The 15417-nt window shown below is 31.0% G+C and overlaps 1 protein-coding gene across 2 annotated transcripts; it reads left to right on the forward strand.

Annotated features, from left to right (window-relative positions):
* The first annotated feature begins 745 nt into the window (after nucleotides 1-745).
* Nucleotides 746-5674, forward strand: LOC134247862 (ADP-ribose glycohydrolase OARD1-like). Of its 2 annotated transcripts, none has more exons than XM_062730263.1 (4): nucleotides 746-793; nucleotides 3556-3624; nucleotides 4590-4743; nucleotides 5150-5674. In XM_062730263.1, exons 2-4 carry the CDS (start codon nucleotides 3598-3600, stop codon nucleotides 5422-5424), a joined length of 456 nt encoding a protein of 151 aa, XP_062586247.1. In that variant the 5' UTR covers nucleotides 746-793; nucleotides 3556-3597; the 3' UTR covers nucleotides 5425-5674. The 2 variants fall into 2 exon arrangements, with proteins under 2 accessions (XP_062586247.1, XP_062586248.1); XM_062730264.1 differs by having other exon boundaries at nucleotides 775-793; nucleotides 3535-3624.
* Nucleotides 5675-15417: the final 9743 nt, after the last annotated feature.

The raw sequence follows: 15417 nt of genomic DNA on the forward strand, positions 1-15417 counted from the left end.
AGATAAATTGTGATCCTCTTAAAAGGTCGCCCTGCCTTACACCTCATATTCGTGAGGTATGAAGGTGTTGTAATGATTTACATAATATTAGAAAAGTAAAAAAAAAAAAATATTAATAAAAGTCATTAAAAAGTTACTTACTTTTTAGTATAAAAAACAGTAAAATAATGGATTTGATGACGACCTTAGCATATATACATTGTAATTTCAGTTTCTATCCTTAGACGGCATGTACACTGTACAGTGTATTTAAATCGAGAATTTATCACCTACGTGTATCCTTTTCAATATTATAAAATAATTAGTACATAAAAACTATTTAGCCCGTGTCGAATATACAATTCTAAATAGACTTTAATGGGTATTAAGTTATTAGCTTCAAAGGGGGGGGGGACAACGGAAAAAAATGCTAATTTATTGTCCAATTCCTGGAATTGCCATTGCTCAACCTTGCAACATCAAAAAGCGGGGGGGGGGGACAGGATCTAAAGGAAGATTTACTATCTTTGACTATAATTATAGCAAAATACTTTACTCAGAAAAAAAGTAGCCCCCCCCCCCCCAACACACATACATCGCGTTCTGGGTTAAAATTCATGGATAGGAAATCAGTGTAATAAAGCAGGTAATATTATATAGATTGTTTACATCAAATTCCTTGAGAAAAACTTAATAATGAAAAAGTATGACCATGAAGAACAATTTTTCCGGAAACATTGGCGTTATTTATCGGTTCGTAATTTATCGAGCATGTATAAACATCCTCTTTGAAGTCAACACGAGTTTTCAGATGGTAGGTTGCACAACAATATTAAAATTTTCCTATATATTCTTACCAAAATGTGCAACTTTGAGTATGTGGGTATTAATTTAAAACAAACTTTTGAGAGGTTTCCTTTTCAGATCTTGTAAAGATCAGCACACCCTAAATTCACAGACCTGTGCTTGATACAGGACCCCCCCCCCCCCTGGCGTATATGTATTTTCGACCTATTTAGATGTTATTTATTGATTAAAAAAATGATTTATTGCAAACTTTATAAATTAAAAATGGATGATACATATATGTGATATAATAATATCCTATAAATTCAGAAAATTGTGTTTAAACTATACAATTTATAAAAAATATCTACCCTCTCTATATATAAATTAACTGATGATATTTATATAGAGAATTTAGCTACCAAATGAATTTAATAAAAAAGCATTTTTTTTAGGTGCAAAAATTTTTTGATTTGATCATTTTCAAAGATCTTATCACAAATATGGCAATGAAAGATTTCTTATGAAGAAAAAAATCAAAAAAGTTTTGGGGCTATGTATGACAGTTAGAGCAGTTACTCCTTGAATGAAATGACAAAGAAGTCCAGTTCCGGTTAACAATTATAACGGTAATTATTCAGCACAATGTGAAGTTTACATATCCTGGTGTATTGTATTTTCGACCTATTTAGATGTTATTTATTGATTAAAAAAATGATTTATTGCAAACTTTATAGAATCTGAAAAAATATGGGCTGAAAAGGATAGCATATATGTCTATTAATAAAATAATATAACCCAAATTGCAGTTTTGTGTTTATTGTACTTATATGCCATATTATGGGGAGGGTGCAGTTTTCCTTACAAAAGTATTAGCGTCTTGTGTTTTCGACCTAAATAAAGTATAAACACCCAGTCAGTATTGGCTTTAAATATCCGCTGGATATTCCAAACAATAAAAATATGATTGCCTATCTTAAAAAAAAAACATTGAATAAGTTGCATAATTTGGTTAATGCAATACTTTAATTTGTTGGTTGAACCTATCTGTCAGTAGCTGTACATTTCCAAATTACTTCAATGAAATTATGTAGCATTTTTCAGTGAAAATATCTGTAGAAAATGCCCATATCTAAGGAAGAAAAAAATTCATTTGATCCACCCATTCATGTTAATATTCTCTTTGACAGAGATCTTAATTTTCTTTCAGAAAAATTTTATCAAAAAATCTTTGTAATTAACCAATAACGGCTTTGATTAATCAACAGGTAAAATGTGCATTAGTAAAAAGACTAGAATATCTGACATCAGACTAAAACCATGGGGGAAAATCCCTTGAATTAATTATTTTGGGTATATTCACTACAGTTGTGCTTGAAAGAAATTTTTCGAAGTGTAGCAACCGAAAATAATGTTGTACCCCATGGTATCTGCATGGGAAGCAAATTGGAAAAAATGGGTCAAAAATACAATACGGTCAAAAACAGGATACAAGACGATACAAGCATTGTTTTTTTATCCTTCTATATATTTATTATCTAAAAATCCAACAAAAGAAAAAAAAATCAGCTCCAACGTCACTTGTCTGTTACGTCACAATTAATAATCATCGTTCAATATCGGCGACGCGAAAATAGCCGAAGTTAAGAGCTATTTTAAAAGAGTTGTTGCTAACAGCAAGGTAGGGTAGAAGGGAAGAGTATGTTTTGTGATAAAGAATTTTTGTGATATGATAGATTTATAATTGATTTTGCTTGCGGCCATAATTTTCCATATAAAATAATTGATAGTAAACGTGTATTGATAAAAACATTTTTACCTTCAGGTCCAACAAATCATATGTTGCCTTCATACTCAGTCAATAACTGTGTAATGATGGGAGTGTCCGCCCTTCTGTTACGCTTTGGGGTATATCCATCTCTTATTCGCAACTCCTCTTATTATATTTTTCAAAGATGTAGTCACATAACTGCATTAGTGTGTGCAAACAAATTTTCTTGTTATACCCTTATAAATAGCTTTCTGTATATTTATTACAAATAAAAAGTCCAACAACAGAAATGTTTATAACATCAGTCTAACAATTTCACTGTTGACTGGCCTGCCGGTCCAACATAACAATTGTTAGACCGCAACGTCACTGCTACGTCACAAGTAATTAATCATCGTTCAATATCGGCGACAGGGAAATAGCCAAAGTTAAGAGCTGCAAGAGTTGTTGCTACCAGCAAGGTAAGGAAGAAGGGAAGAGTATGTTTTGTGATAAATAGTTTTTGTGATAAAATAAAAAAAAATAATTTTGTTCTTTCTCAGCTATTGTTTTACATTTACTGATTAAGCCATAATATTCCATATTAAATGATTGATAATACAGTGTGTATTGATTGAATCTTAAGTGTGCACTGAAGTATATAACAAAACAGTTACAGACTGGGTATGAGGGCAACATATGATTTGTTGGACCTGAAGGTGAAAATGTTGCCCTTGGCCTGTGGCCTCGGGCAACATTTTCACCTTCAGGTCCAACAAATCATATGTTGCCCTCATACCCAGTCAATAACTGTTTAATATAAGTAAAATTTTATGAACACACAAATGCAGTTAGAAGACTACATCTTTAAAATAAACTAATGATTCAGTGCTTAAATATATGAGAAAATTATTTTCTCCTTTTGTGAATCAATCATTTTAACATTATTGCACATAATCATATTGATATTATCTATATCAGTACATGTATTAAAATGTAAAGGACCTCATCTATTTCAGTACATGTGTCTAAATGTATAGGACCTGATGTTTTTAGAGTCCTGAGATAATCAAACTGTAACCATGGCTGAAGGTGGAAGCAATAAAACGGTAAATAACATAGCTACACTTCAACCAAAGCAGCTTTTACTGTTAATTTTACATTATATTTTCCTTTATTCTGAATATGAATTTTATGAATGACTTTCAACAAAATCCTGCAAGAAATGTAGTTGTGCAAAAGAATGTTGTGAATACTGTATACAAGGAAATTTTTGTCCCTGTTTTATTTTAGCACCTTTGCCCTCTTCATGATTGGCAAATTTAAAATGGGGCTAATTCAAAGATCACAGCATAATTTCTTAATCAGAACTATGACTGGGTGAATATGAAAAGAGCTAATCTATTAGCAAGTGCCAAAGGACAAAAATAACAAGGGGTGAAAATAACTGTATAATATACAGTATATACCGGTATATTTAGGAAACAATGACAATGCATAAATAAAATTTCTGAACTATTTAAACACAACAGAACAAACTAGGCTCTTAATACCTAAGGTGAATTAATTAAGTAAAGGATGCATAAAGTGAGACTTAATTAAGTACTAAGTGTTCATTTCATATATTACTTATTTTTATGGTTTAGAAACTCTTGCTGCATTTTTCATCTCAAACAGAATAAAAGAAAAAAGACTATTGAATCAATGCACATATCTGGTCTTCTGCCATTGACTTTATACCACAAAATATTAAATGAACAGATTTCATTTGATACCGTATAACTGGATTTTTCTATGCCTTAACATGAGAGGTATCTTTTGTATAATATTTAAAAGTAATACTAGTACTATGCCAACCTTTATACTTGTGACATTCATGCAGTTTTTATTTGTAAACCAAGCATTAGATTAGTTGCCATCCATGGGACACCACATATTTTTTAGTTACTTTTTCTAGTTTTTATCAGTCAAGTCAACTCCAATGATGGACATATTTAACATTTTACAAATTTACATTGTATTAAACCTTCATTGAAGACATTATCACGTAAATTTTGTTGTGATTTTGTTTTAGGGCTTTCATCTGGAGGAGAAGAAGGGAGACTTGTTCACCTGTCCTTCCACCTGTTCCTTGGCCCACTGTATTAGCGAGGATGTCAGAATGGGTAAAGGCATCGCTGTACTATTCAAGAAAAAATTTGGAGGAGTTGAGGAAATTAAGAAGCAAGGTTAGTTTTGTTCTTCAAAAGTATTCACAAATAGGATGTTTTAAACATTATGTAGTTTAAATTTGGGATAGAATGTTCTATAAGCACTCTGACTGGAGATGAAGCCTCCTTTGAAAGTTTGATTTACCTGCAGGCTGAAGAATAACCCTGCACTTTCAGCCACAGGCACTTAACATAACATTTTTTTCTTAGTAAAATGATGTACCTAAAGGGTTTTTTTTAAATAAGAAAATATGTTACATCAAGTGCCAATGCCATCAGCCTGTACATGTCTTGAACTTTCATTGAATTCATATTTAATTATTTTGTAGAAAATTGTGTATGTTTTTCAAAACATCTGGTTTTTCTTGTGTAGTTTAGGGTGATTCAGTGTAATTTAGCTCTTTTTTTTGCTTTCATATCATAGGTGCGAAGCCAGGTGGAGTGGCAGTGTTAGAGAGAGGTGGACGATACATTTACTATCTGGTTACCAAAGTTAAATACAGTAATAAACCAACGTATGACAGTCTCAGGTCCAGCCTGGAGGCTATGAGAGACCACTGTCTGAAACATCAAGTCAAACAGCTGGCTATGCCCAGAATCGGTTGTGGCCTGGACCTTCTCAAGTGGGACGAAGTTCACCTGATCTTAGTGGAAACATTTCATGAGACAGATATTTGTATTACTGTATACACTTTATGACTTTATCTGATGACAATGACTGAATGTTAGGGTATGTGAAAAAGATTGTTATTGTTGGCAAATGTTTCCTCTGAATGGTCCCATAAGAATTATTGTATCCATTATTTTTATTTTTCTTTCTTAGTGCAAGTATAAAACTCTGCATTTCCAAGATTTACACCTACTACAGGAAGTAGTTTCCATATTCTTTTCTGATGTCTAATGTTATTGCAGTTTTATTAATTTTTGTCAATAAATTGTTATCACAGTTCTTGAGAGATTTGTATTGACTAACGCACAGGGATTAATCCATTCATGGTGATTTCTAAGGAATTATCCACATTTAACGAGCCACTTTTTTATGGGTAATAATCAGTTTAGGTAAAATGCAGTCATAAATAACCACTCTAAAAAATTTTCGTACAAATTGAGAAATAATATTTAAGATAGTTCTTTTAACAAGAATAACATATCATGCTTTTTCATTACATGGAAGTTCAACTTGGGATATTTCAAAAGAAAGAAATTATAAAAAAAAAAAAAAAAAAATTATTTTCCATTGTTGATTCTATCTAAATTCGAAAATATTTTTCCAAACCTTTTACTTGGTATATACATCAACTAATTTTAATAAGTTTTATAGTTACATATACATCAACTAATTTTAATAAGTTTTATAGTTACATATGCATATGGAATACATAAGCATCCAAATGGAGCAAAATAGCAAAATTACAATACTATGTAATGTGTCATCATCATGAATTGGGAAGAGTGTTATGCAATAATGTTGACAATGATAAATAAACAGATTAATGACATGAAATCATCAAAATATGGAGTTTATTTAACGAATAGCAGCCACCCCGCATGGAAACCCTGTGACATTGATTAATATCATACATGTAAATACATGTTTATGGTGATCAGGGTCTAGTAAGGAAAGTCACATTTATGTTCTAATAATTGAATAATAGTACAGGTTAGAAAGTTCTTATTCCTGCTGACAAACACCTTTACTTTATTTTCCGCCAGTAACTGTGTTAATGCGCAAAAAGTTTAAGGACCGATGGACCACCTTGAAGTAATACTTGCATATACAACTCATGTTTCATATAGATTCTAAATAATTTTCTCCCCTTACAAAATTGATTAGAATACAAATAAAAGTTTTAAAAATGATAAACTAGTTGTAGGTTTTTTTAAGGAGGCTAGGGGGTCAACAGATTATTGTTTTTTTTAGTTAACCACCAGATATAACTTTTATTTTAGATATGATATTTTAAGCTGTTAACTATCATTTGGCAAAGAAAAATTTCATAAATTTTAGTTTTAAGGAGATCAAAATAGTCTTAAAATGGCCACGACCACCCATCCCCTTCCATACAACCAATACTAATCTGTAAACTGGACGTAAAATACGGCCCCTGTATAAAATATTCTTTGTGTAGGAAATCAAATCAAATTTTAAATAAGCACCAAGTCTTGATACACATGTATTTGATTTAATTGGTAAACATAATTTTCAACCGTCCATGTCGCTTTATTTCAGAAGATGTATATTCTTTTACAGATTTTGAAGAAACATAAGCTCAAGAGCATGCTCTGATGAGTACTTTTTATTTTTTTTAAACACAGGCAGGCTTCTGCGAGAAAAGTTGATGTTACAAGGATTTCAACTATCTCATTTAAAGTTAGCATTTCGTAATATATTTGGTCGTTCTGATGACTTAGCAAAGACATTAGAGTTTGTTTGTTTGTTTGTTTGTTTTTTTTTTGCTAATGTGTTTCATGCCAATTTTAGGCCATTGTTTTTAAATCTGACTATACGAAGTATTTTGTCACCCAAAAATACACTGGGTTTTCGGTGACTGTGACCGAAAGACCGGGGTTACTATCTCCTCCTAACTATAAGATTTCCAGAGGTTCGTTTTGACAGATTTGTGTTGTTTGATCGATAATTGATGGTTATCTTTGCTTTTTTAATTGAATTCTATATAAAATCTGTATGTTTCCTTTCAGGAATAACGGGAAAGGAAACACGTTTGCAGCAAAGAAATATGTACATTTATATTTTGTATCCATATCAAGCAATGAATTTGATTGGTCGATTTACCGGGTATATATGTATGGAAGCATCCGCAGCTAGTGTAGATCTTGATTTTTTTTTTAATCTTGAGCATTGCTTTTTAGCGGGGGGGGGGGGGGGTCAACTTACCAAAAAAATACTTGACAAGCCAAGATTTTTTTTTTTTTTTAGATCTGGAGTGTTTTAGAGTACCTATACTAATTCACATACGAAAATAAATCGTTATACTTAATCAAATGTTCAGATTAGATGTTTAATTTGACTAGTACTTCAACCTTCATTAGGACAGATGTCTAAAATGTAACTGCTACAGTATATATGTGTACATTCGGGCAACAACCTTTAGCTTTATGTACATGGTTTAGGAGTGTAATCGGAAGTGAATGTGGGTATTTTACTATATACCCTGTGGTGAAGAGTTTCATTGATCAAACAGCAGTCATTTTCATGTCTATAAGTACGTCCTATAGAAGGTTTTGTTTCTTCACATGCCTGTTACATCAATCTCGAAAACACCTTCTAAGACACTTGGCCTGATAATTAAAAGTGCTCTTTACTTTTAATTTGAACAACCATCTCTCTCTCTCTCTCTGAAATCATTTTTCCTAAACACATATGAAAGAAAATTATTAAGTGGTAAAATTTGTTTTAAGAATGAACTCGGTAAATAACAAAACTTGCAATACAGAATTATTTTTATTTTCATTTAGTACTTAAAATACCATTATGTTTAAAATGTAGAGTTAAGTCTAATATTTTAAATAATTTGAACCATATTCCTTTTCTCCAAGGAAGTCTTCATATATTGATGAAAACATAATCCAATGAATATTGAATTAAATATATAAAAATACAATAATCAATTTTTTTAATCATTTCAAATTTATGAGTCAAAATGTTTATTTTTTTTATTAAAAATCCAATGAATGTTATTGTAAATGTACAAATCTGGTTATAAAACAAAAGTAAATAAGATATGTGAATTAAAAAAAAAAAATAGTCGTCGAATAGTATTCATAAAAAATCACAGGAGTCTGAAGTTTTTTTTTTTTTTTTTGTAAAATAAAAAATAAATAAATAAAAATCCGGAGAAAAAATATTCCTACCCTTAACTAAAAAACCCTTAGTTTTTTTCCGGATTGTTATTTTTTTTTTTTTTAACAATAAAAACTTCAGACTCCTGTGTAAAAAATGTACATGATTGACAGTAATTATCGCTACCAGTATGAGCCTCGACCTGTCATTATACTTTGTCTCTCTACTTTTCTGCACCGCCCTCTTTGTGGTCCAAAGGCAGTTACTGATCTATATAAGTACTCAAGATCCTACATAATTATAATATAGCAGAGTCTGGAGTTAAACAGCATCTTGCGGAAAAATTATACTTTGGATAATACATATTTAATATTTTCTTCCAATCACACGTCAACTTGATATATCCCAGTAAAATATAAATTACCACAGAGTCTTGCACATCTGTTTTATATTTGGATATTTTACTAGAAAAAAGACCTAATGGTAACCTAACAATCAAGATTTATGATGAACGTTATAGTTCTTCAACTTTTTCAATCGTCAACTTCCCTCACTAATGTAGCAATAAATCCTTATCATCTGTACATGGGGGTTTGTCTCTCAGCTGATTCAATACTCGGGAGCATGCTATACCTATGGAAAATTTCTAAAAAGAGGCAAGCAAGTTGATTAAACAAGGATATTAATAATCCTATTTGACGTCATCATTTCGCAATTTTGGTCGAAACTTTGTCTTTGTGAGCAAATACAGCCTATCACTGAGTCAAGTGCTGACGGAGGTTTTCCATTGTAATTGTAATATAGTACGTTATTTACGCATTGAATTCTCTACTCTTTATTTTCAATCTTGACAAGGAGCACACGGCGAGTGAGACTATTCGGCAGGGGTTTCTCAATCATCAATGGCACCTGATCCCACCTGTGATGTATGACAAGTCCGTGTTTGCTCTGCTTCTCGATTTGTATTATATTGCTTGAATGGACCGGACTTGTGAGCTGGAATATGTACCGTGTGTTATCTCCATATATTGCATGTAAATGTATATGAAGGGCGGTTATTAATGTTCTTGAATTCTGTGAAAGTTTCATCAAAGTTCATTCAGTGGTATGAGAGGAGTTGCGGATAAGAGATGAGTACCCCAAAGCGTAACAGACAGACGGACGGACACACCGATTACTATATACTCTCCCGCTTTTCAAGCGGGGGGTATAAAAATAGAAAAAAATCGTTACAACTAATTTAAAAATATTTTCACGATTGTTTGTTTTTTAAATTGGAAGTACGGTGAGATAAAATCTTTTTGAATTCGATATAACGAGATGTTGAATACTAGTATGTTATAACAAAACATATAATTCGCCATATCTGTTATACACATGTAACGAAATTAATTGGTCATAACAAATTTGTTGAATTCGTTAAAACAAATACGAAAGTTTGTTATAACGAATAAAGATTGTTTAAAGTTTTCTATAATGCTTCAATTTGTTGAAAAGAAATACTAGTTATTTTTTAAAACAGATTTAACAATTCGTTCTGTAAGCCTTAATTGTTAAATCTAATTTTATCAGAAATAATTCGTTAAAAATAACCAATTTTAGAATTTGTTTCCATTTTTTCCCCAACAAATTTAATTTCTTTTCATGAAAAGAGGAAGAGCCACTTTGGGCCTTATTTGGCCCTGATAATTTCTGAAAAATCAAAACCGATCAGTTTAGGTTGCAAATGCAGTATTCATCACTTGGAGTGTTGGTGACCACGTATCTATTAATCGTGACGTAATTCCCCATCTAGTCAATGCATTATAACGTCATAAAATGCGTCATTTTCCTCATATCCTGTAAATTCCTTTGAAAATGACCTAAAGTGGAAGCATTTTTTCAATATTTCATATAGGGCACAACCTCCGATCCAAAATATGCAAATACATAATTATGAAAGCTCTGTTTCTGAAGATGAAAAAAACATGTTTTATTTTTTGGATCGTGGCTGTGCTCATATTTTATTTCTTTGCTAAAGGTAGTCAAAAACGCATGTTTTCTGCAAATTTCAAGAACATTGCAATTTCGCAAACTTGTTTTCCAATATCTGAATTCTCAAAACGAAATTTTATTATAGAAAATGAAAGTATAAAGTGTCTACTTTATTTTGATATATGAAATGGGAAAGAGGGTGATAGTTAATTAATTGATATAAGTACATGGCCATTTTATGCATAAAATGGCTCTTGCTCTTTGCTAAAATGAATTTAATTGAATTTTTAATATGCAAGAATATGCTACACGTGCAAACAATTTCTAAAACGAGGTAAACTATTGACTAACAAGAATGTCTCAGCAGAAGTCTTGTCTGAGTCATCATTTCGTAAGTTCTATATAGTCGATAAACTGACCTTGTCAGCAAGTACAATCTATCATTTAGTCAAATGCTGACTGATGTTTTTTCATACTATTTGCACAGCAATTTTTTTTTTAAATAAAAACCTTGAATGATCCAATCGTCGACTGATTTTTCTGTTCTGTTCTCGATCATGACAAGAAGCAGATTGGACCGGTCGGCAGGGGATGCTCACTTCTCCATTGCACCTGATCCCACCTCTGATGCTTGCTCTTCTCCAAAATGTGTATAGTTTCATGGACTTTTGAGCTTGAATGCTAATTGTTATCTCCATATTTTTCATCGTTATAACGACTTCTATACTTCATAAGAATGTAAAAACAAGTCGCCTGGTATAAGGACATTGTTCTCAATGAAATACCGACAGGTTGTTGGAACATCTCTTCTCAGAACAGTACACAAATATTTCCTTTTTAAGTTTAAATCTGTTAAACATATTGCGAGGAATGATGAAACTGTCTTCTAAATAAAGCCGAAACTATGGTTTAGATTTTTCATTCCGACTTCCGTCGCCAAAGAAAATTTTTAAAATCGTGATTTTTTTTTTTTTATCAGAACCCTGATATTGACACCCTAGGGTTCGTTTCGGGGTAAATCATGGTGGAAGGATAATTTGAATAACATCTTATATTGATTTTTTTTTAATTGAATCTTTCCTCTGAGGGTAGTTTCTAGATTTTAAATTTCAAAATATGGTGTTGTAGATTTATTATTATGGAAGATAATAGTACAGTGTAATAAACAGTCTACTAGTACATTTCCCCCAGGGAAAGTAAATATAAACCGGGGTCCTAGTGGTGCTGGGAGATACTCCAAATAACTTGGTGTTAATTAAGTTCTTTATATTTCTTATTTCTCTATATGATGAGTTTATTAATTTCTTCAGACTCAGTTGGCACACAGCATGAAAACATGCATAAGCTGATTATATCTCTTTACTTGTCTCAGATATTTACTATGTACAATGCCTTCACTAGTCTTGAAAAGTCAACTTATGAAATATTTCTTGCCGACTGGCAATTTGGATTGCCAACTTCAAAGTTGGAAAGGCCGACTTTAAAGTTGACTTTTCCAAATTAAAAGTTGAAATTATCAATGACAAATATTTGATATCACATGTATATAATATTATTTAATTGTTTCAAGTATGATATTGATAAAAATATAATGTTCTATATTTAAGTTGAGGTGAACAGGTCAACGTACGTAACCACCGACTCTTGTTTCGGCAATAAATATTTAACCCATAGTACATGTATAATAGTAATCTGTACAAATGCCTATGGACGTAGCATCATTGTTGAAAGTGGGGCCCCCGGAGAGAAAAGATATCAACTTACCCGAAAAAAGCATAGGCCTACCATGCAAGCTTTTTTTGACAAAGGTGGAGGGGGAGGGATAGGTACTAATTTCTTTCCGAACGAATATTTTTATTTTACTTATATACACTACATTTCCTTTATTTTACTACATGCATATACGGCAGCCAAAAAATAAACTAATACAATTAACTATTAGATCTACATGTTATGTTAAATAATTAATTTTAAAACACCTGTTAAAAATCTTCGACAAAAAAATTAAATTTTAATTCAAATTTACTAGGAATGTTTCTTTGTAATGAATGGAACATTTAATATAGGCTTCAGGGATCGTACATATCTCAGACTATAGAGACAGACGTGTACTCTTAAAAAACGGCGGGAAAACACATTCGTAACTCCCTCGTGCTTTTTTAACCATATCAGAGATAATCCGATGCTAGCAGCGGATATCCTTTTCCTGTTGCGTACAAAACGTGCGCATTCGTCCTAACAGCAAAACAGCGGCTATGGAGACATGTACACTTGTAGATAACCCGAAATAGTTTGTGTGTTTGTACTTTTGGAGTTTTTTTTATGTCATTAAAATCAGAATAATGACAGTATCCAGAATTCATCAAGATAATATGATACAACATATATGTGATGAATGAATTCTAGATGTTTAAAAGTGTCTGTAGTTACAACTTGACTGCAACTTTTACAGCTGGTAAGTTCAAAGTTATTTATGTTTGTGTTGTTGATTTGTTTTTTTCATTGATGCATTAATTGGATGCCAGGGCTAGGAATTATTGAATTTGATTCAAATATATTTTATAAATATTCATGATATAAGAAGTTGTATAACATTATGCAATATTAAGACAATCTACTATATTTGTCCCTTGTCCTCGATGTTAGACACCAATACACGTGTGTGAATCAGACCATGTGACATATCTAGCATTTTTTTCTGTTTAGATATGTTAAATGCATCTTATTTCTAGAATCTGATTTGATTTAATTAGAACACATAACAGTCATTTTATCCAAAAAATGAAATTTCATTCAACATGTTTAAAAGTAATTCTTTAGATAAAAAAAATATAATGCTTTATGTCAAGTAAAAAAAAGAAGATTAGATCTAAACATATTACATTTATAAATATATATTTGCATATCCACTGCTCTCTCCCACTATGAACATGTGGTCGTCAATTGCGTTTATAGGCCTATAGATGCAATTGGTTTTACAGAGAGCAATTGGTTATTAAAAGACTTAATTAAGTATTAATTCTCAAAAACACAAATAAATGATAAATGATGAAAGATAAACAAAGTAGATAAATTGTGTTAATACTCTTACAACTTAAAAAATTACAAGTAAAATATATATGGCTAATTAAAACAAATACCAGTCTAAGCAAGGAAAAAGCTGTGCTGCTCGAAAAATTTTAGAATGCTTGCATAATTAGCTTTCATTGCTTGATTTAATTCTTGCCTGCAAAAATTCATTTTTTGGTACTGTAGACATTTTATTGTATAATAAAACTTTTTAAAAATTTTAGGAAAAACTGTCCTCATAGAAATTTTTATTTTTTGTAAATCTTTAATGGTATTGGTGAAAGTTCATTTGAAAGATACACCTACTATTTCACACTTGGGTGCATCTGCTGATCCAGAAAACTGGTTTTATAATATGCTTATCGACTTTTTCAAGAATAATTTCAGCTTTGTTAAAAATAAATAAAACTAAAAAAAAAAGATAAAGAAAAGGGGTTCTGGAGTAAAAAAAATTCTTTGTATGTAGTAAGTTTTCACATCCATAGATTATATATCATGATATATTGGCTTAATAGATATTTTTTTCTATTTTTATCTATTTCTAAATTTTTTCTATTGTGTAAGAAAAACATGCCTTTCAATTGAACCAATTGATGTGGTAAGCTAAAAATAATTTCTGTTTAAGGAATGTGATGGCATGATGATGCAAGTGGCAAGTGTTCAGATTCATTGGCAGATTTAAGTGTTTCACCTATTTATATTCATGTCAGCGGCTGTAATTTTTACACAAACATGAAAAAGTGCATGAATTGAATTAAAAAATTTTGCAATTCTTGGAAATGATATACTGATTGCTAACTTCATGCACTTCGAAGACGCAGCTTGCAAAGTTAAACTGTTTCAGAATATTTATTTGGATACATATATACATTAATCATAAATACAAGGCCAGCAAATGAGCGAAGCCTGTCTACATTCCTGAATAGTAATAAAGATCCCTTCTAATCCATGAACAAGCCATTTCATATGTTATTTACAGCATTAAGGTGTATTACCACTATTTAAATCTATCAACAGTTACATTTTCTTCAAGCTTTGTATTGAGGGATTATTATTTTTTTCTCCTTTGCATGGACTTTTAAATGGTGAATATTTTTATTGGCTGAATTAGTATTTATTTTAATGACATTGACTTGTGTTGAGGTTATTGGACGGTAAGGCAAGATGGTTTGGAGGAACTTGTTTAAAAGTTGTGTACTTTTTAGGTAAAAAAATCAACAAAAGCAAAGAAACAAACAAAAATACATGTACTCTATTACAAATTCATTTACATGCTAATAATTGAAATTATTTCTTATGAGTCAGTCATCTGCAGATCGAGTTTGCACACCATTGTTTGTACAGGGGTTACTGTCAGTGTGTGAAATTGAAAGAATGATTTAGGTCTTTTAGGAATTAAATTTTTTTTTAAAAAATCAGTTTTTCATAAAAAAACACAAAATTGTCAACTTTATTAAATAGAAATTAAAGATAGGTTAAAAAACATCATGCTCTCAGTTGGGAACAAAGAGATATACCTATTGGGAACAAAGAAATATACCGATACAGGGTTGCAAATAACATTTAAACCTTAGGGGCCATGTGAGGCCCCCAACTTCACAAATTTTTGCCCACATTGCTTGCACAATTTTTTTTTCACTTTTTAAAAAAATCTTTTAATATTAAAACATTAGAAAAAAAAACTTTATTGTCCATAGTATTTCATTATTTATTTTCAAATTTTTCCTGCAGACTTTGACACTACTAAATGTATGAAATTCCATGTAAGCATTCAATTCAAATTTGCTTCTTTTGATTTTAGTTGTTTCGGGAATGTATTTTGAATTAGGCATAAAAATATGTTTGAT

This window comes from Saccostrea cucullata, unplaced genomic scaffold (assembly GCF_032062105.1).
Source record: "Saccostrea cucullata isolate Sc308-1 unplaced genomic scaffold, CSIRO_AGI_Scuc_v1 ctg120, whole genome shotgun sequence".
In the NCBI taxonomy this organism is placed as follows: Eukaryota; Metazoa; Mollusca; class Bivalvia; order Ostreida; family Ostreidae; genus Saccostrea; species Saccostrea cuccullata.

Coding starts and splice junctions, on each gene's coding strand:
- LOC134247862 (XM_062730263.1), top strand. CDS start 3,598: ATGGCTGAAGGTGGAAGCAATAAAACG. Junction 3,625..4,589: donor AAGGTGGAAGCAATAAAACG/GTAAATAACATA, acceptor ATTTTGTTTTAG/GGCTTTCATCTGGAGGAGAA. Junction 4,744..5,149: donor TGAGGAAATTAAGAAGCAAG/GTTAGTTTTGTT, acceptor TTCATATCATAG/GTGCGAAGCCAGGTGGAGTG.